At 46.7% G+C, this 22,807-nt stretch overlaps 1 protein-coding gene across 1 annotated transcript in view; it reads right to left on the bottom strand.

The window, feature by feature from the left end:
- LOC120914632 (sodium/hydrogen exchanger 2-like) overlaps positions 1-22,807 on the bottom strand; it is a 51,498-nt gene that overhangs the window by 27,916 nt on the left and 775 nt on the right. The window contains exons 2-5 of the mRNA XM_040325317.1: positions 19,660-20,120; positions 18,099-18,349; positions 16,158-16,375; positions 5,699-5,895 (exon numbers count right to left, since the gene is read on the bottom strand). Of these exons, the coding sequence (XP_040181251.1) occupies positions 5,699-5,895; positions 16,158-16,375; positions 18,099-18,349; positions 19,660-20,120 (1,127 nt within the window). The remainder of the gene's footprint in view (positions 1-5,698; positions 5,896-16,157; positions 16,376-18,098; positions 18,350-19,659; positions 20,121-22,807) is intronic.

The following is a 22,807-nucleotide window of genomic DNA, read 5'->3' as shown; positions in this document are numbered from 1 at the left end:
GGTCAACGGATGTCTTTATAAAGCTGGTCCAAATTGGTCAAGCCTTGTCTTTATGAAGCTGGTCAAACCAAGTCTTTATAGAACAAGTCATAACTGGTCAACCCATGTCTTTATGGAGCTGGTCCAAACTGGTCAAGCCATGTCTTTATGGAGCTGGTCAAACCATGTCTTTATAGAGCGGTCAAAACTGGTCAACCCACAGCTGGTCTAAACTGGTCAATCAATGTCTTTATGGAGCTGGTCCATACTGGTCAAGCCTTGTCTTTATGAAGCTGGTAAAACCATGTCTATATAGAGTGGTCAAAACTGGCCACCCCATGTCTTTATAAAGCTGGCTGTGTACACAGGGGCACAGTCATGGTGGAACAGAAAAGGTTTTTCACCAAACTGTTATCATAAAGTTGGAAGAGTACAATTGTCTACAATGTCTTTGTGTGATGGAGTATTACCGGGACCCTTCCCTGGAGACCCCTGAACTCCATCATTGCACAAACTTCTGCTCCTATAATGTAAACATACACATTATACACAGTATATAAAATGCCCATCGGTATTATTTGCTGGCAGATGCGTGGATTAGATTGCGCTAATACTGAATGGGTGAACGCTCGTTCCTAATCAAAGATAACAAGTAGGCTTTGTGACTTTTTTCTTCCTGGAGAGCAATATCAGTTCAGTGATTGTTTTTCTTACTTCCTAGAGTGGCTCTTTGATTCATTTTTTTTTTTTTTCCATTAAAAAGTCATTAAGATGTGTGATGCAGCTGGGGAGCGATAAAACATACTCACACTTGTGAAGGATTCTCTGTGTAATCTCTTCTCTGTGATCTCTGAGCAGAAAACAAGAGCTCCCCCCAGGCCCAATCACTAAATTACTTACAATTCCCAACCACTCAGGTTCTATGGCACACGAAAATGTGTTTGAGCGTGGCGGCGGGGGAGGGGAAAAAAGGTGCCCCCCGAAGATGGCCTGGATCTAATGTACGCCAGGCTCAGAAGTGACACCGGTGCCAATCTGCACCACAGTACAAAGAGCCATGACGTCACCCTGGAAGATGGCAGAGAGGGTGGCCTCCCCTCCCAGAATCCTTTGCTATATTCCCACTGGCTTGGAACAACTGCAGCTGCCGCTCTCACTGGGGTAGATTCAGGTAAAGGCGCGCACTGATACGGCGGCGCAGCGTATCGTCTTTACGCTACGCCGCCGTAAATTACAGGAGCAAGCGATGTATTCACGAAGCACTTGCTCCGTAAGTTGCGGCGGCGTAGCGTAAAAGGGGCCGGCGTAAGCGCTCGTAATTCAAATGATCCGGTAGGGGGCGTGGATCATTTAAATTAGGCGCGTTCCCGCGCCGAACATACTGCGCATGCGCCGTCCCTAAAATTTCCCGACGTGCATTGCGGTAAATGACGTCACAAGGACGTCATTGGTTTTGACGTGAACGTAAATGGCGTCCAGCGCCATTCACGGACGACTTACGCAAACGACGTAAAATTTTCAAATCGCGATGCGGGAACGACGTCCATACTTAACATTGGCTGCGCCTCCTAATAGCAGGAGCAGCCTTACGCCGAAAAAGCCTAACGTAAACAACGTAAAAAACGAACGCCGGGCGCACGTACGTTTGTGAATCGGCGTATCTAAGAAATTAGCATATTCTACGCTGACAACAACGGAAGTGCCCCTAGCGGCCAAAGTTATATTGCACAGAATTCTACGCCGCCGCAATCAAGTTACGTCGGTGGAGGAAGCCTATTTTTTCAGCATAACTGCCTTTGTGAATCGGCGTAACGCTACGTGGGCGCGGAATTCAAATTACGGCGGCGTATCTGGAGATACGCCACCGCAAAAGGTACCTGAATCTACCCCACTGTCTCCATTAACCACTTAAGACCCGGACCATTAGGCAGGTAAAGGACCCGGCCAGTTTTTGCGATTCGGCACTGCGTCGCTTTTACTGACAATTGCGCGGTCGTGCGACGTGGCTCCCAAAAAAAATTGGCGTCCTTTTTTCCCCACATAATAGAGCTTTCTTTTGGTGGTATTTGATCACCTCTGCGGTTTAATTTTTTTTCGCTATAAACAAAAATAGAGCGACAATTTTGAAAAAAATGCAATATTTTTTACATTTTGCTATAATAAATATCCCCCAAAAATATATACATCTTTTTTTGTCCTCAGTTTAGGCCGATACGTATTCTTCTACATATTTTTGGTAAAAAAAAATTGCAATAAGCTTTTATCGATTGGTTTGCGCAAAATTTATAGCGTTTACAAATAGGGGATAGTTTTATTGCATTTTTATAAAAAAAAATTTTTTTACTACTAATGGCGGCAATCAGCGATTTTTTTTCGTGACTGCGACATTGCGGCGGACACATCGGCCAATTTTGACACATTTTTGGGACCATTGTCATTTTCACAGCAAAAAATGCATTGGCCCAGATTCAGGTAGAATTGCGCGATATTTGCGGGGGAGCAGGGCAACGATTTTGCCCTGCGCCCCGCAAATATTTTGCGCTGCCCTCGATTCACGGAGCAGTAGCTCCGTGAACTGCGAGGGCGCGCCGGCAAATTTGCCCGGCGTAAGCGCGCGCAAGTTAAATGATCCCGCCGGGGGCGGGAATCATTTAAATTAGGCGCGCTCCCGCGCCGAGCGTACAGCGCATGCTCCGTCGGGAAACTTTCCCGACGTGCATTGCGGCAAATGACGTCGCAAGGACGTCATTTGCTTCAAAGTGAACGTGAATGGCGTCCAGAGCCATTCACGAAGCACTTACGCAAACGCTGTGAAATTCAAATTTCACGGCGCGGGAAGGCCGGCTATACATTAGCATTGGCTGCCCCTGCTATTAGAAAGGGCAGCCTTGCGCTAAAGTTGCCGTACGGAAACTCCGTACCTGGCTTGCACGGGGCCCGCGCAAGTTTGTGAATCGGTGGTAGTATGCAATTTGCATACTACACGCTGATCACAATGGGAGCGCCCCCTAGCGGCAAGCACAAGAATGCAGCCTAAAATCTGCGAGGCATAAGTGCCTTATGCCGCGAAGATTTTAGGCTGCAGTCGGTGTAACGAGGTTCCTGAATCAGGAGCACTCGTTACACCGGAGCAAGTAAGCACTTGCGCCGTGTAACTTATGGTTACACGGGCGCAATTGCTTCTTGAATCTGGGCCTCTGTTTACTGTGAAAATGACAATTGCAGTTTGGGAGTTAACCACTAGGGGGCGCTGAAGGGGTTAAGTGTGACCTCATGTGTGTTTCTAACTGTAGGGGGGTGTGGCTGTAGGTGTGACGTCATCGATTGTGATTCCCTATATCAGGGAACACACGATCGATGACGGCGCCACAGTGAAGAACGGGGAAGCCGTATTTTCACACAGCTCTCCCCGTTCTTCAGCTCCGGGGACCGATCGTGGGACTCCAGCTGCTAACGGGTCCGCGGGTCCCTGAGCTTCGGACCGGGTCGCGGGCGCACGGCTGGGCAATTGAAGAGGACGTACCTGTACATGCTTGTGCCCAGCCGTGCCACTCTGCCGACGTATATGTGCAGGAGGCGGTCCTTAAGTGGTTAAAGATCGATTCTCTTAATTTGCATTTGGAAAACATTTTAACCAATTTTTCCAAACTGCAAAATAAGATTTTGGCTGCACTACCTAGTGACCTGCTGAACGAAGAATTTCAAATATCATGAATCAGAACAGAGACATAAAAAGAGTCGCGCTCACCCCCTGCAAGGGCCGCTAGGTTTGTATCGGGTTCTTCTCCCTGATAGGTGCAATGGCAGCCAGGCACACAGCAACCGTCACTCTTCTGGCTCAGTGAACCATCTAGGGGTTGCTTCTTTAACCACTTCAATACCCGGCACTTATACACCTTCCTGCCCAGGCCAATTTTCAGCCAATTTTTATTATTCATTGCAATCATCCCTGTTGGGGGGCTTTGGAGAGATATCTCCCCCTTGAGACAGAGAAAGAGACAGAGGATAGAGATTTCTCTCTAACCTCAGCTGCACTGAAAATGAATGGAGAGAAGACAGCGGCTCCTCTCCATTCGTAAACTGAGACATTGTAATCACAGAAGGTTACAATGTTTCAGTTATGTGAATGGACAGAGTCAGTGTTCACTGACGGTTCATACAGAAAAGGAAGGAGGAGGAGGACATGGAGAGGGACAGCAAAACAGAAGGGGACATGGAGGAAAACTGGTGTGGGACAGCAGCAGAACAGAGAGGGACAGCAGCAGAACAGAGAGGGACAGCAGCAGAACAGAGGGGGACAGCAGCAGAACAGAGGGGGACAGCAGCAGAACAGAGGGGGACAGCAGCAGAACAGAGAGGGACAGCAGCAGAACAGAGGGGGACAGCAGCAGAACAGAGGGTGGCAGCAGCAGAACAGAGAGGGACAGCAGCAGAACAGAGAGGGACAGCAGCAGAACAGAGAGGGACAGCAGCAGAACAGAGAGGGACAGCAGCAGAACAGAGAGGGAGAGCAGCAGAACAGAGGGGGACAGCAGCAGAACAGAGTAGGGCAGCAGCAGAACAGAGAGGGACAGCAGCAGAACAGAGAGGGAGAGCAGCAGAACGGAGGGGGACAGCAGCAGAACGGAGGGGGGCAGCAGCAGAACAGAGAGGGACAGCAGCAGAACAGAGAGGGACAGCAGCAGAACAGAGAGGGACAGCAGCAGAACAGAGAGGGACAGCAGCAGAACAGAGGGGGACATCAGCAGAACAGAGAGGGACATCAGCAGAACAGAGAGGGACAGCAGCAGAACAGAGGGGGACAGCAGCAGAACAGAGAGGGACAGCAGCAGAACAGAGGGGGGACAGCAGCAGAACAGAGGGGGACAGCAGCAGAACGGAGGGGACACAAATGAAGAAAGGAGGGGGACAGCAGAACAGAGAGGGACATCAGCAGAACAGAGGGGGACAGTGGCAGAAGAGAGGGGGACAGTGGCAGAAGAGAGGGGGACAGCAGCAGAACGGAGGGGGACAGCAGCAGAACGGAGGGGGAGAGCAGTAGAACGGAGGGGGAGAGCAGTAGACGGAGGGAGACAGCAGCAGAAGAGAGAGGGACAGCAGCAGAAGAGAGAGGGACAGCAGCAGAACAGAGAGGGACAGCAGCAGAAGAGAGGGGGACAGCAGCAGAAGAGAGAGGGACAGCAGCAGAATGGAGGGGGACAGCAGCAGAAGAGAGGGGGACAGCAGCAGAAGAGAGAGGGACAGCAGCAGAATGGAGGGGGACAGCAGCAGAACGGAGGGGGACAGCAGCAGAAATGGAGGGGGACAGCAGCAGAACGGAGGGGGACAGCAGCAGAACGGAGGGGGACAGCAGCAGAACAGAGAGGGACAGCAGCAGAACAGAGAGGGACAGCAGCAGAACGGAGGGGGACAGCAGCAGAACGGAGGGGGACAGCAGCAGAACGGAGGGGGACAGCAGCAGAACGGAGGGGGACAGCAGCAGAACAGAGGGGGACACCGAGGAGGACTGGAGAAGGATGCAGGGACAGTCAGCGGTGATTGTGTGTGGGGGGGTTACAAGCACCGTTCACCACTGTATAGATCACACTAAAGCAGCTGAAAGGTGTCGGTGGAGACCGCTGTAACTCCCCCACGCACCGATCTCCGCTGACTGTCCAGGTATCGGGCGAAGCATGGGGAGCAAGTATCGGGACAGCCCTACTGAATAAACTGATTATACCTGGACAAAGACGGTGAAGAGGATGACCACGGTGGTGGCCGCAATAAAAAGCCTTTTCTGCGGAAAGTCTGGAAGAAGGAAGACCAAGGAGAAGCAGATGGCGCCACGGAGACCACCGTAGGAGATGATGAACTGGTCCTTCACGGTGATGGAGGTCAGGGAGATCTTATTCAAAATGCTGGTCAGCACCACAACACCTAAAACACACAAAAGACACCAAAATGGCTAAAATGACCACCACCAGGCCTGGTTATAGAGAAACACAAAGTCATTGGCCTGGATTCAAGAAGCAATTGCGCCTGTGTAACCATAAGTTACGCAGCGCAATTGCTTACTTGCCCCGGCGTAACGAATGCTCCTGATTCAGGAACCTCGTTACGCCGACTGCAGCCTAAGATATGCGCGGCATAAGGCTCTTATGCCCGCATATCTTAGACTGCATTCTTGCGATGGCCGCTAGGTGGCGTTCCCGTTGTGCTCAGCGTATAGTATGCAAATTGCATACTAACGCCGATTCACAACGTTGCGCGAGCCCTGCGTACGCAATTTACGTCGTTTTCGTACGGCGTTTTCGCGTAAGGCTGCCCATGCTATTAGCAGGGGCAGCCAATGTTACGTATACCCAACGTTCCCGCGTTGCAAAATTTGAAAGTTACGTACTTTGCGTAAGTGAATCGTGAATGGCGCTGGACGCCATTCACGTTCAATTTGAAGCAAATGACGTCCTTGCGACGTCATTTGCCGCAATGCACGTCGGGAAAGTTTCCCGACCGAGCATGCGCTCTACGCTCGGCGCGGGAACGCGCCTAATTTAAATGATTCCCGCCCCCTACGGGATCATTTAAATTGCGCGCGCTTACGCAGGGCATTTTGCCGGCGCGCCCACGCAATATACGGAGCTACTGCTCCGTGAATCAAGGGCAGCGCAGTAAATTTGCGGGGGCGCAGGGCAAAAACGTTGCCCTGCGCCTCCGTAAAAAAAAACGCAAATCTACCTGAATCCAGCCCAGTGTTTTTTTGGTTTCACGGCACTTCACCTATATTTAAATACAGAGCTTGGCACAGAAAGTTGTGATGTGATAGAGAAGATCTGACAGGCTGGGAAAGATGTAAAAACATTCGTTGAAAGCTGAGACAATTAAATAAATAAGCCAATAAATAATTAATCATGGCACCTGGAGGGAAAATACTGCTCTAGTTCCAAAAATTGTGCCCTAAAAAAAAAAAAAAAAGTTGATAATGTTTATGTTTTGGGGTCAACTCTTCGCAAATTGGGAATTACGCAGCTATTTTCACCTTGGCAAATCATGGCGGAAATGATGATTGACTTTATAAATTGGTGAATTAGCGGCAATCTATAATTTTCCATGTTATTGTTTGGTGCTGACACTGCATCAACCAATGACATCAGAAATTAGACCATACCAACCAATCACACGAGATCTGAGATCATACCCACCAATCACACAAAATCTGAGATTATACCAACCAATGACATGAGATCTGAGATCATACCAACCAATGACATGAGAACTGAGATTGTACCAACCAATGACATGAGAACTGAGATTGTGCCAACCAATGACATGAGAACTAAGATTGTGCCAACCAATGACATGAGAACTGAGATTGTACCAACCAATGACATCAGAAATTAGACCATACCAACCAATCACACGAGATCTGAGATTATACCAACCAATCACACGAGATCTGAGATCATACCAACCAATGACATGAGAACTGAGATTGTACCAACCAATGACATGAGAACTGAGATTGTGCCAACCAATGACATGAGAACTAAGATTGTGCCAACCAATGACATGAGAACTGAGATTGTGCCAACCAATGACATGAGAACTAAGATTGTGCCAACCAATGACATGAGAACTGAGATTGTACCAACCAATGACATGAGAACTGAGATTGTGCCAACCAATGACATGAGAACTGAGATTGTGCCAACCAATGACATGATAAGTGAGACTGTGCCAACCAATGACATTAGAAATGAGATTGTACCAACCAATGACATGAGAACTGAGACCACACCAACCAATGACATTAGAAATGAGATTGTGCCAACCAATGACATTAGAAATGAGATTGTACCAACCAATGACATGAGAACTGAGATTGTGCCAACCAATGACATGAGAACTGAGATTGTACCAACCAATGACATGAGAACTGAGATTGTACCAACCAATGACATGAGAACTGAGATTGTGCCAACCAATGACATGATAAGTGAGACTGTGCCAACCAATGACATTAGAAATGAGATTGTACCAACCAATGACATGAGAACTGAGACCACACCAACCAATGACATTAGAAATGAGATTGTGCCAACCAATGACATGAGAACTGAGACCACACCAACCAATGACATTAGAAATGAGATTGTACCAACCAATGACATTAGAAATGAAATTGTGCCAACCAATGACATGAGAACTGAGACCACACCAACCAATGACATTAGAAATGAGATTGTACCAACCAATGACATTAGAAATGAGATTGTGCCAACCAATGACATTAGAAATGAAATTGTGCCAACCAATGACATGAGAACTGAGACCACACCAACCAATGACATTAGAAATGAGATTGTGCCAACCAATGACATTAGAAATGAGATTGTGCCAACCAATGACATTAGAAATGAAATTGTGCCAACCAATGACATTAGAAATGAGATTGTACCAACCAATGACATTAGAAATGAGATTGTACCAACCAATGACATTAGAAATGAAATTGTGCCAACCAATGACATGAGAACTGAGACCACACCAACCAATGACATTAGAAATGAGATTGTGCCAACCAATGACATTAGAAATGAGATTGTACCAACCAATGACATTAGAAATGAAATTGTGCCAACCAATGACATGAGAACTGAGACCACACCAACCAATGACATTAGAAATGAGATTGTACCAACCAATGACATTAGAAATGAGATTGTACCAACCAATGACATTAGAAATGAGATTGTGCCAACCAATGACATTAGAAATGAGATTGTGCCAACCAATGACATTAGAAATGAGATTGTACCAACCAATGACATTAGAAATGAGATTGTGCCAACCAATGACATTAGAAATGAGATTGTGCCAACCAATGACATTAGAAATGAGATTGTACCAACCAATGACATTAGAAATGAGATTGTGCCAACCAATGACATTAGAAATGAAATTGTGCCAACCAATGACATGAGAACTGAGACCACACCAACCAATGACATTAGAAATGAGACTGTGCCAACCAATGACATTAGAAATGAGATTGTACCAACCAATGACATGAGAACTGGTATTGTGCCAACCAATGACATTAGAAATGAGATGACCTGAGAACATAGAGCACATCAACTGATGGCCCAAGAACAAAGACTGCACCAACTGATGAACAAAGTACTTAGACCACACCAATTGATGACCCAAGAATGCAGCAACTGATGATCCTGGAATCGCAGAACACAGTTAGACAGTTTGTCAGGTTAAAGAAAGACAAATGCAAAGTCTGATGTGCACCAGCACAGGAAAAAAAAATCCTTCCTGATCCCCTGAAGGCAATCAGATCACAGAGATTGCACCAACTAATGACCTGAGAAAAGTTTTTAGACTGCAGCAACTGGTGACCTGAGAAAAGTTTTTAGACTGCAGCAACTGGTGACCTGAGAAAAGATCCTAGACCACACCAACTGGTGACCTGAGAAAAGTTCCTAGAATGCACCCACTGGTGACCTGAGAAAAGATCTTAGACCGCACCAACTAATGATCTGAGAAGCGAACCTAAACTGCACCAACTGGTGACCCGAGAAGAGATCTTAGACTGCACCAACTAATGATCTGAGAAAAGAACCTAGACCACACCAACTGGTGACCTGAAAAATGAACCTAGACCACACCAACTGGTGACCTGAAAAATGAACCTAGAGCACACCAACTGGTGACCTGAAAAAAGAACCTAGAGCACACCAACTGGTGACCTGAGAAAAGAACCTAGACTGCACCAACTGGTGACCTGAGAAGAGATCCTAGACCACACCAACTGGTGACCTGAGAAGAGATCCTAGACCACACCAACTGGTGACCTGAGAAAAGAACCTAGACTGCACCAACTGGTGACCTGAGAAGAGATCCTACACCGCACCAACTGGTGACCTGAGAAAATAACCTAGACCTCACCAACTGGTGACCTGAGAAGAGATCCTAGACCACACCAACTGGTGACCTGAGAAAAGAACCTAGACTGCACCAACTGGTGACCTGAGAAGAGATCCTACACCGCACCAACTGGTGACCTGAGAAAAGAACCTAGACCTCACCAACTGGTGACCTGAGAAGAGATCCTACACCGCACCAACTGGTGACCTGAGAAAAGAACCTAGACCTCACCAACTGGTGACCTGAGAAGAGATCCTAGACCACACCAACTGGTGACCTGAGAAAAGAACCTAGACTGCACCAACTGGTGACCTGAGAAGAGATCCTAGACCACACCAACTGGTGACCTGAGAAGAGATCCTAGACCGCACCAACTGGTGACCTGAGAAGAGATCCTAGACCACACCAACTGGTGACCTGAGAAAAGATCCTAGAGCACACCAACTGGTGACCTGGGAAAAGATCCTAGACTGTGCCAACTGGTGACCTGAGAAAATATCCTAGACTGTGCCAACTGGCGACCTGAGAAAATATCCTAGAGCACACCAACTGGTGACCTGAGAAAATAACCTATACCACACCAACTGGTGACCTGAGAAAAGAACCTAGACTGCACCAACTGGTGACCTGAGAAGAGATCTTAGACCACACCAACTGGTGATCTGAGAAATAAACCTAAAGCACACCATCTGGTGACCTGAGAAAAGATCCTAGACCACACCAACTGGTGACCTGAGAAAAGATCTTAGAGCACACCAACTGGTGACCTGAGAAGAGATCCTAGACCGCACCAACTGGTGACCTGAGAAAAGAACCTAGAGCACACCAACTGGTGACCTGAGAAAAGACCCTAGAGCACACCAACTGGTGACCTGAGAAATGAACCTAGAGCACACCATCTGGTGACCTGAGAAGAGATCCTAGACCACACCATCTGGTGACCTGAGAAAAGATCCTAGACCACACCAACTGGTGACCTGACAAGAGATCCTAGACCACACCAACTGGTGACCTGACAAGAGATCCTAGAGCACACCAACTGGTGACCTGAGAAGAGATCCTAGACCACACCAACTGGTGACCTGACAAGAGATCCTAGAGCACACCATTTGGTGACCTGAGAAGAGATCCTACACCGCACCAACTGGTGACCTGAGAAGAGATCCTACACCGCACCCACTGGTGACCTGAGAAAAGATCTTAGACCGCACCAACTAATGATCTGAGAAAAGAATCTAGACCACACCAACTGGTGACCTAAGAAAAGATCCTAGACCACACCAACTGGTGACCTAAGAAAAGATCCTAGACCACACCAACTGGTGATCTGAGAAAAGAACCTAGACCACACCAACTGGTGACCTAAAAAAGATCCTAGAGCACACCAACTGGTGATCCGAGAAGAGATCTTAGACTGCACCAACTAATGATCTGAGAAAAGAACCTAGAGCACACAAACTGGTGACCTAAGAAAAGATCCTAGACCACACCAACTGGTGACGTGAGAAGAGATCCTAGACTGCGCCAACTGGTGACCTGAGAAAAGATCCTAGAGCACACCAACTGGTGACCTGAGAAAAGAACCTAGAGCACACCAACTGGTGACCTGAGAAGAGATCCTAGACCTCACCATCTGGTGATCTGAGAAAAGAACCTAGACCACACCAACTGGTGACCTGAGAAGAGATCCTAGACTGTGCCAACTGGTGACCTGAGAAAAGAACCTAGAGCACACCAACTGGTGATCTGAGAAAAGATCCTAGAGCACACCAACTGGTGACCTGAGAAAAGATCCTAGAGCACACCAACTGGTGACCTGAGAAAAGATCCTAGAGCACACCAACTGGTGACCTGAGAAGAGATCCTAGAGCACACCAACTGGTGACCTGAGAAAAGATCCAAGAGCACACCAACTGGTGACCTGAGAAGAGATCCTAGAGCACAACAACTGGTGACCTGAGAAGAGATCCTAGACCGCACCAACTGGTGACCTGAGAAAATAACCTATACCACACCAACTGGTGACCTGAGAAAAGAACCTAGACCACACCAACTGGTGACCTGAGAAAAGAACCTAGAGCACACCAACTGGTGACCTGAGAAAAGAACCTAGACTGCACCAACTGGTGACCTGAGAAGAGATCTTAGACCACACCAACTGGTGATCTGAGAAATAAACCTAGAGCACACCATCTGGTGACCTGAGAAAAGATCCTAGACCACACCAACTGGTGACCTGAGAAAAGATCTTAGAGCACACCAACTGGTGACCTGAGAAGAGATCCTAGACCGCACCAACTGGTGACCTGAGAAAAGAACCTAGAGCACACCAACTGGTGACCTGAGAAAAGACCCTAGAGCACACCAACTGGTGACCTGAGAAATGAACCTAGAGCACACCATCTGGTGACCTGAGAAGAGATCCTAGACCACACCATCTGGTGACCTGAGAAAAGATCCTAGACCACACCAACTGGTGACCTGACAAGAGATCCTAGACCACACCAACTGGTGACCTGACAAGAGATCCTAGAGCACACCAACTGGTGACCTGAGAAGAGATCCTAGACCACACCAACTGGTGACCTGACAAGAGATCCTAGAGCACACCATTTGGTGACCTGAGAAGAGATCCTACACCGCACAAACTAGTGACCTGAGAAGAGATCCTACACCGCACCAACTGGTGACCTGAGAAGAGTTCCTAGACCACACCATTTAGTGACCTGAGAAGAGATCCTAGACTGCAATGGTCGTCTGACCTCTCGGGCTCCACGTGTCCAATGTGAGAGGAAAGGGCGACACAACTTTAGTTTGTTTTAGGAACACAGATTGTCTCAAAAAAAGTATTTATAGTTGTTATTTTCTAGAAGAGTTTATTATTCTGGTGAAACGTCTTCTGTATCGTTGCCGTTTATTTATCACCGTATGCAAATCATTTTTTTTTTTGAATATTTATGAACCCCATAACTCGGCTGCCACTGACTACTGTCACCCGCTCGCCCACCCTCTGCTACCTAGCGTCCTTTTCGGGAAGGTGGGCGGTATTTTTCCAGGGCAGAGCGTGACGCTGAGACCGTCTCGGGTTCTAAATTGGAGACTGGAGAGATCTTTAGCATTGATGCATCTTTCAAAAAACATATTATTAGGGCCCTTAATTTTGAATCGCCTCATTACTGCCACGTTTATAAATTGTAAATGATGCTCCGTGGGGTAATTTATTCATAAAACATGATACTTGGTGGTAACTCCGGGCCCCCCGGGGGGGCCGCTCTCTGCAATCACACTAATTTTATGAAGACAGATCAAACTATTAAATAAAGCGCTTGATGTGTTTTAATCTGCATTGTCTTGTTTCGGTGACAATTTATTCATCAGCTCGTCTGTTTCTCGGGACGCCGTTCCCCGTCGGACGCATTTTTTTTTTTTAAAAGAGGCGTATTGGAAAAACACAGTATAAGAGCTCGCTGCTTGAGACTGATTGAAATGGAGATTTATAGGCAGCTAAGAAGTCATTGAAATGTTTTTTTTGGTGGTGGAGGGGACTTCGGTGGCAACTAAAACTTCTCCAAAAACTCTGCCGGTGTATGGCGGCCTTTATCAGATCACTGGATCTCAGTTCCATATTGTCAGTTATTATGTGTGTGGATTATGGATGAGGGAGGTGGAGCGTTTTCAAGGTGCAATGGGCACTTGAGGGTCATGGAAACACCCTTCAGATATCCATTTGTTCTTACGGCCCTCGTTAACAGGGAACATTAGACTGAGGAACACTTAGGCCATGTTCAGGCAGCCTTGTGGCCGTGGCATGATTACGGCTGTTTTAGGCTGTCGTGGGGGGGGGGGGATGTAAAAACAGGGCCAGTCTGCCTGTGTTATCTGCACCCTGACCACCACCCAACAGCCTAATAAGGCAGCCAGAGGGGATCGTACAGTAGCAGAAAATTTGACTTGGCTTGTAATGTTGAAAGGTGGCACCACCTGTTAAACTCGTCCACTGAAGTCAATGGGAATGTGCTGTAATCGCTCCAGCCAATGAAATGAGAAGTGAGACCACATGAACCAATGACACAAGGACTGAGAAAGCACCAACCAATAACACAAGAACTAGGACCACACCAACTAATGACACAAGACTGAGATCGCACCAATTGATGACTTTTCAACTGAGACCTCACCAACAGAAGAAATGAGAACTGAGATGACTCCGACCAAAGACACAAGGTGTAAGACGGCACCAACCAAAGACATGAGAACTGAGACCGCACCAACCGAAGACATGAGAACTGAGATGACGCCAACCAAAGACACAAGGTGTAAGACGGCACCAACCGAAGATATGATAACTGAGGTGACGCCAACGAAAGACACAAGGTGTAAGACGGCACCAACCGAAGATATGAGAACTGAGATAACTCCAACCAAAGACTCAAGGTGCAAGACGGCACTAACATCATGAGAACTGAGAACTCCAACCAAAGACACAAGGTGTAAGACGGCACCAACCATCATGAGAACTGAGAACTCCAACCAAAGACACAAGGTGTAAGACGGCACTAACATCATGAGAGCTGAGATAACTCCAACCAAAGATACAAGGTGTAAGACCCACTAACCAACATGAGAACTGAGACCTCCAACCAAAGACATGAGAACTGAGATGACTCCAACCAAAGATACAAGGTGTAAGACCCACTAACCAACATGAGAACTGAGACCGCACCAACCAATGACACGAAACCCAAGACTGCACCAACCAATAATATGGAAACATTGACCACACCAAATCGATGACCCGAGAACTGAGATCACAAAGATGTCATAACCGGGAGTCCTCATATTATAAAGTTCTCATGACCGGGAGTGGTAGTGGTGGGGTCTGTATTGTGTGGTCTATGTTTGTTCTGGGTGATGAGGGTGGATAGTGGTGGTATTGGTGGGCGCCATCTGAAATGCCTTGGTCATGTGTGGTCTGTATTGTGTGGTCTGTATTGTGTGGTCTGTATTGTGTGGTCTATGTTCATTTTGGGTGATGAGGGTTGATAGCAGTGGTAATGGTGGTAGTAGTGGGCTCCATCTGAAGTGCCCTGGTCATGTGTGGTCTGTATTGCGTGGTCTGTTTGTTCTGGGTGATGAGGGTGGATAGTGGTGGTCGTGGTGGGCGTCATCTGAAGTGTCCTGGTCATGTATGGTCTGTTTGGTGTGGTCTGTGTTGTGTGGTCTGTTTGGTGTGGTCTGTATTGCGTGGTCTATATTGTGTGGTCTGTATTGTGTGGTCTGTATTGTGTGGTCTGTATTGCGTGGTCTGTATTGCGTGGTCTGTATTGCGTGGTCTGTATTGCGTGGTCTGTATTGCGTGGTCTGTATTGCATGGTTTGTTTGGTGTGTATTGCGTGGTGTGTATTGCGTGGTCTGTATTGCGTGGTCTGTTTGGTGTGGTCTTTATTGCGTGGTCTGTATTGCGTGGTTCTGTATTGCATGGTTTGTTTGGTGTGGTGTGTATTGCGTGGTGTGTATTGCGTGGTCTGTATTGCGTGGTCTGTATTGCGTGGTCTGTATTGTGTGGTCTGTATTGTGTGGTCTGTGTATTATTCTGGGTGATGAGGGTGGACAGTAGTGGTAATGGTGGGCTCCATCTGAAGGGCCCTGGTCATGTGTGGTCTGTTTGGTGTGGTCTGTATCGTGTGGTCTGTGATTATTCTGGGTGATGAGGGTGGACAGTAGTGGTAATGGTGGGCTCCATCTGAAGGGCCCTGGTCATGTGTGGTCTGTTTGGTGTGGTCTGTATCTTGTGGTCTGTATCGTGTGGTCTGTGATTATTCTGGGTGATGAGGGTAGACAGTGGTGGTATTGGTGGGCTCCATCTGAAGGTCATCCTAGTCATGTGTGGTCTGTATTGCATGGTCTGTATTATATGTTCTGGGTAATGAGGGTGGACAGTGGTGGTCATGGTGGGCTCCATCTGAAGGGCCCTGGTCATGTGTGGTCTGTATTGTGTGGTCTGTATTGCGTGGTCTGTATCGTGTGGTCTGTGATTATTCTGGGTGATGAGGGTGGACAGTGGTGGTCATGGTGGGCTCCATCTGAAGGGCCCTGGTCATGTGTGGTCTGTATCGTGTGGTCTGTATTGCGTGGTCTGTATTGTGTGGTCTGGGTGATGAGGGTGGACAGTGGTGGTCATGGTGGACTCCATCTGGAATTCCCTGATCATGTAAGTGTCAGTAAACGGAAGCCAGCCCTGGATAGGCTGGTTGTGGTCGGCTTACCTAAGGCCCTCCAGAAGAGGCAGAAGAAGAGGGTGAGGATGATGAAGGTCCAGTTCCAATCATGGTTGTTCCCCACAGTGTAGAGGCCGAGGAAGAAGAAGATGAGGGTCTCGCTGACGCTGCTCCACATCTTCATGAAGTATTTCACCGTGGTGTACGACTTCTGCGATATATTGGCCTCCACATAGCGCTTCATAGTCATGGCACAGGTGACAATTCTGGAAAAGATCCACACACAACTGTCTAAAAAGTAAAAACCTGGCTGAGACTCTAACCCCGCCCACTACATATGTTGCTAATAAGTAACATTTCTAATCATATGAAGTTAATAACAAGAGTTCCCCTTTACATCAGAGTCCACAGAGTCCCCCTTTACATGAGAGTCCGCAGAGTTCCCCTTTACATGAGAGTCCACAGAGATCCCCTTTAAATCAGAGTTCACAGAGATCCCCTTTACATCAGAGTCCACAGAGATCCCCTTTCACTGTAAGGGGGGACTATGCAGACTCTGATATAAGAGATGATCTGAGAACCCTGATTTAAGGGGGAACACTGAGAACACTGATGTACGGTGAGGACTCTGATGTAAGGGGAACACTGAGAACTATGATGTAAGGGGGAACACTGTGACCTCTGGTGTAAAGGTCACCGCTGACTGTCCAGGTATCGGAGGAAGCATCGGGAGCAAGTATCGGTATCGGGACAACCAAACTGAATAAACTGACTATACCGCTTCCTATCAGTCTGGATATAGATATCAGATATTCCAGCTGCTCTCAACACACAACGAGACGAGACTTGTTTGTCTGCTGAACATGGAGGGGCAGATTCACGAAGAATTAGAATGGCGCAGCGTATCATAGATACGCTACGCCGCCGTATCTTACCTGGCTCTAAGTCGAATCCAGGAAGATTTTGCACCGTAAGTTACGGCGGCGTAGTGTATCTCGCGGCGTGTAATTCAAACCGGCGGGTAGGGGGCGTGATTAATTTGCTTTGCGCGAAATGACGTCGCAACAACGTCATTTTTTTGAACTTAGACGTGACTTACATCCATCCCTATTCACGGACGACTTACGCAAAAAATAAATAAATTCAAAATTCGAAGCGGGAACGACGGCCATACTTAACATGGCAAGTCTATCTATACGCCGCAAAATAGCAGCTTTAACTATACGCCGGAAGAAGCAGACTAGAGAAGACGTAAGAGAATGCGACGGTCGCACGTACGTTCGTGGTTCGACGGAAAAAGCTAATTTGCATACCCGACGCGGAAAACGACGAGAACTCCACCCAGCGGGCGCCAAAATATTGCATCTACGATCCGAAGGCGTACAAAGCCGTACACCTGTCGGATCGAACCCAGAAGCCGTCGTATCTTGGTTTGAGGATTTAAACTAAAGATACGACGCGGGAAATTTGAAAGTACGCCAGCGTACTTCGTCTGTGAATCTGCCCCGGAGTGTTTACTAGAACCAAGAATACAACCTTATATACAGTTTAAAGAGGAGGTAACCAGAACATAAATTAACATGAGCTAATTAACTAATAATTTACGGAGGTGACTCCGAGACATGACCTGTCAGAGTAGACGTCCCGTCTCCGCTCACCTGCTATACAATACACATTATCATAAGTGTAAACACAGGACATCTTCACACAATAGCAGGGTCAATTAGCACAGAGAACAGAGATGGCTGGAGGTGAGGACATTAGCATCTATGAAGGAGTCACTCTTACAACCAACCCTTTGAGTTCAGAATCAACAATCAGCAAATAGTCCTTTACAGATATCCTGTAATATATTGTGGATAATAATTACATAATAATCCCATCTCAGGTAGGCCAAGATATCATTCCTCAGTCCTCCTATGCCCCTAGTGGCCATAGGATGATTTTAGACATAAGAGGGTCCGGGGATGTCACAGGGATCTCACTTACGCCATGATGCCGGAAAGGTGGAAGATCTCGGCGGTCAGGTACGCCAGGTAACTGTACAGGAAGACGAAGAGCGGCTCGATGACGCGGATGTGCTCCGTGAATTTCGTGGTCAGCGCCGCCACGAAGCCGAACACGAGTCCGATAAGAACTCCTCCGATCCCCACCAGAAAGATCGTCCCGACGCCGGCGAAGACGTCCGACGGCCGAATCTCCGACATTTTACTGAACGCTTCACACAGTTTATATAGAACCTGCGAGGAAGACGTCCCGTCATTATATTTAGACATGAGATGACGTGACATTACATTGTATCATATTATAGTATTATATTACATTGTATCATATTTGCAATTGCTATTCCTCCCACTGACACCAATGATGGGACACTATTCCTCCCACTGACACCAATGATGGGACACTATTCCCCCCACTGACACCAATGATGGGACACTATTCCCCCCACTGACACCAATGATGGGACACTATTCCTCCCACTGACACCAATGATGGGACACTATTCCTCCCACTGACACCAATGATGGGACACTATTCCTCCCACTGACACCAATGATGGGACACTATTCCTCCCACTGACACCAATGATGGGACACTATTCCTCCCACTGACACCAATGATGGGACACTATTCCTCCCACTGACACCAATGATGGGACACTATTCCTCCCACTGACACCAAGGATGGGACACTATTCCTCCCACTGACACCAATGACGGGACACTATTCCTCCCACTGAAACCAATGATGGGACACTATTCATCTCACTGACACTAATGATGGGACACTATTCCTTCCACTGATACCAATGATGGGACACTATTCCTCCCACTGAAACCAATGATGGGACACTATTCCTCCCACTGACACCATTGATGGGACACTATTCCTCCCACTGACACCAATGATGGGACACTATTCCTCCCACTGACACCAATGATGGGACACTGTTCCTCCCACTGATACCAATGATGGGACACTATTCCTCCCACTGATACCAATGATGGGACACTATTCCTTCCACTGACACCAATGATGGGACACTATTCCTCCCACTGACACCAATGATGGGACACTATTCCTCCCACTGACACCAATGATGGGACACTATTCCTCCCACTGACACCAATGATGGGACACTATTCCCCCCACTGACACCAATGATAGGACACTATTCCTCCCACTGACACCAATGATGGGACACTATTCCTCCCACTGACACCAATGATGGGACACTATTCCTCCCACTGACACCAATCATGGGACTCTATTCCTCCCACTGACACCAACGATGGGACACTATTCCTCCCACTGACACCAATGATGGGACACTATTCCCCCCACTGACACCAATGATGGGACACTATTCCTCCCACTGACACCAATGATGGGACACTATTCCTCCCACTAACACCAATGATGGGACCCTACTCCTTCCACTGGCACCAATGATGGGGTGGTTAGTTAGGCATATACCAAGACAGTGTGGCCCTCCCCGGAGTCCCCGGTATCTGGGTGGGTTTGGGCCGATATCTCGGAGGCTCACCACAGTCACGGCGTCATTCAGCAGAGATTCCCCGAACACCAGGATGTAGAGCTTCTCATTGACGTGAATCTCCTCGAACACGGACAGGACGGCCACGGGGTCGACGGCGGAGATGAGGCTCCCGAACCAGAGATTATGGAGGAGGGAGACGTTCTGCAGACCCAGCGCCTGCACCTGGCCCACGCCGTACAGAGAGAGGCCGACACCACACACGTTCCAGAGGGTCCCCAGCACCGCGTAACACAGGATGGGGCCCATGTTCTCGAAGAAGGGCCGTATGGGCAGGAAGTAACCGGCATCCAGGACGATGGGGGGCAGCAAGTAGAGGAAGAAGATATCGCTGTTCATGACCGGAGCCTGCTTATCCACCGCAACGATGATACCGCCCATGACCAGCCCAACGATGACCAGGACACAGCTCTCTGGAACCACCGTGGTGACCCAACGTGACAAATGGAAGCCTACAAGAACAAGAACATATCAGATTTCTGAGGTTGGAAGTTCAAATGAGAAAAAAAAAATCTAAAGAGTTGAAACAATAAAAGCAAAACTGCCATTACAAAGTAGACATGAGCACCGCCGAAAGTTGTTGTTTTATGTTTTAGTTTCATTCGTTTTTTTTTTTGCATTCCGGGTCATTCGTTATGATCGAAATTCATAAATTTGTAAATTCGAAAATTCGAAAATTCGAAAGAATAACTACCTAATAATAACTATTAAATTTTAGGCATTAGAACGTAACGAATACGAATTTATCGGAAGTTACAAATTACCCGAAATAACGAATGCCGCATCTAAGCAAATGGAACGGAATAAAATTAATAATAAATAATAATAATAATAAAACGTTTTTTATTATTATTGTTATCTATTATTATTCATTTCTTAATTCATTTATATACGGCATTCGGATGAATTCTTATTCGTTATGTTCACTAACAGACAAATTTTAAAGGAAATTTAAATACCTATATTTTAATAGTTAATAATTTTTAAGTTATTAATAGTTAGTTATTATTTCAGATTTTCTAGTTTTCAAATTTTCGGGTTTTATAATTTTCTAATTTACAATTTTTTAATTTATGAATTTACGAATTTTAGAATTTAGGAATTTTTGAATTTACAAATTTAGGAATTTACAAATTTACGAATTTTTGAATTTACGAATATTCTGAAAGATTTGTTAAACAGGTTTTCGTTAATTCGGATATTTCCAAATGAACGAATTTGTCAAAATTTGTTAAAAAAAACAAATTCGGAACGAAACAAATTGCTCATGTCTATTACAAAGTTTTTATTATTATAGTTATTTATTATTATTAATTTGTTAATTCATTTAGATACGGCATTCGATACTTTGGATGAATTCGTATTCGTTACGTTCATAAACAAGCCAAATTTGAAAGGAAATTCCAATACCTATAATTTAATAGTTAAGTTATTATTAGTTATTATTTCAGATATTCTAGTTTTCTAATTTTCGGGTTTTCTAATGTTCGAATTTATGAATTTACAAATTTATGAATTTAAGAACTTTTGAATTTACGAATTTATGAATTTAAGAACTTTTGAATTTTTTCATTTACAATTTTTTTAATTTAGGAATAGTTAGTAATAGTTAAGTTATTATTAGTTAGTTATTATTTCAGATTTTCTAGTTTTGAAATTTTCGGGTTTTCTCATTTATGAATTTCCGAATTTTTTAATTTAGGAATAGTTAGTTAGTAATAGTTAAGTTATTATTAGGTAGTTATTATTTCCGATTTTCTGGTTTTCAAATTTTTGGGTTTTCTAATTTTCTAATTTACAATTTTAGAATTTACGATTTTTTTAATTTACAAATTTACAAATTTTTTAATTTATGAATTTAGGATTTTTTTAATTTACAAATTTACGAATTTTTGAATTTACGAATTTTCGAATATTCCAATTTACGAATATGGTACGTAATGGTTACATCTCTCTGGAAGTTGTTACAACGCGTCGGATTCCGGAAACCGTTCCGGATTGTTGTCTCGGGTCGCCATGAATAATAAATCAGATCTATTAGCGTTCCCCACAGACTGCGCCCGGTAATGGATGAAAAATACGTTTTCCAGCTGTTTTTCCGTAATTGGCCATTAGAAGAGCGGCGCTGCGCCCGATTTATATCATCAGATCTGATCAGATAATAAAGAGATGACTCCGCCCCTCCTAGGGGGTGAACTTTCGGGTGTGCGCACCTTACAGGACGCTCCTCGCTGAGTGCGGACAGTTATCCTCCCATCTGGGATTTAAAGGGCCCCATACATCAACATTAGTCTTAAATCAGAGTCTCCTCAGCATGTGTCCCCCTTACATCAATGCCCCCCCCTCCATTAGTATTCCCATTAGAGGCCCTGTTATTCCCACTTACATCACTGGTCCTATAAGGGTCCCCTTACACAAGCAGTTGCAACCCCCCCTTACTTCAGGATCTCCTTTAGAGTCTACTTTACACCAGAATCCCCCCTTACATCAGGGTCCCCACCAGAGTCCCCTGTTACATCAGGGTCCCCACCAGAGTCCCCCTTACATCAGGGTCCCCATCAGAGTCCCCCTTACATCAGGGTCCCCACCAGAGTCCCCCTTACATCAGGGTCCCCACCAGAGTCCCCCTTACATCAGGGTCCCCATCAGAGTCCCCCTTGCATCAGGGTCCCCACCAGAGTCCCCTTCTTACATCAGGGTCCCCACCAGAGTCCCCCCTTACATCAGGGTCCCCACAAGAGTCCCCCCCTTACATCGGGGTCCCCACCAGAGTCCCCTTCTTACATCAGGGTCCCCACTAGAGTCCCCCCTTACATTGGGGTCCCCACCAGAGTCCCCCCCCAGAGTCTCCGCTCACTGAATCCGCTTGCCCGCTCCGCCCACTGAGGCTGCCCGATCCACCCACTGACGCCGCCCGCCCTCTCCGCCCACTGAATCCGCTTGCCCGCTCCGCCCACTGAGGCTGCCCGATCCACCTACTGACGCCGCCAGCCCTCTCAGTTGGGTTATTTTCACCAAATAAATACAGCAGAATACATTTAGGCCTAAACTTATGAAGAAAGATGATTTACTAGCAACATTTTTGCCGCCTGCCCTCTCCGCCCACTGAATCCGCTTGCCCGCTCCGCCCAGAGGCCGC

The sequence above is a fragment of the Rana temporaria genome, chromosome 9 (assembly GCF_905171775.1).
Source record: "Rana temporaria chromosome 9, aRanTem1.1, whole genome shotgun sequence".
Taxonomy (NCBI): Eukaryota; Metazoa; Chordata; class Amphibia; order Anura; family Ranidae; genus Rana; species Rana temporaria.
Note: the sequence above shows the minus strand (reverse complement) of the source record. Positions and strands in the feature narration are given on the sequence as shown.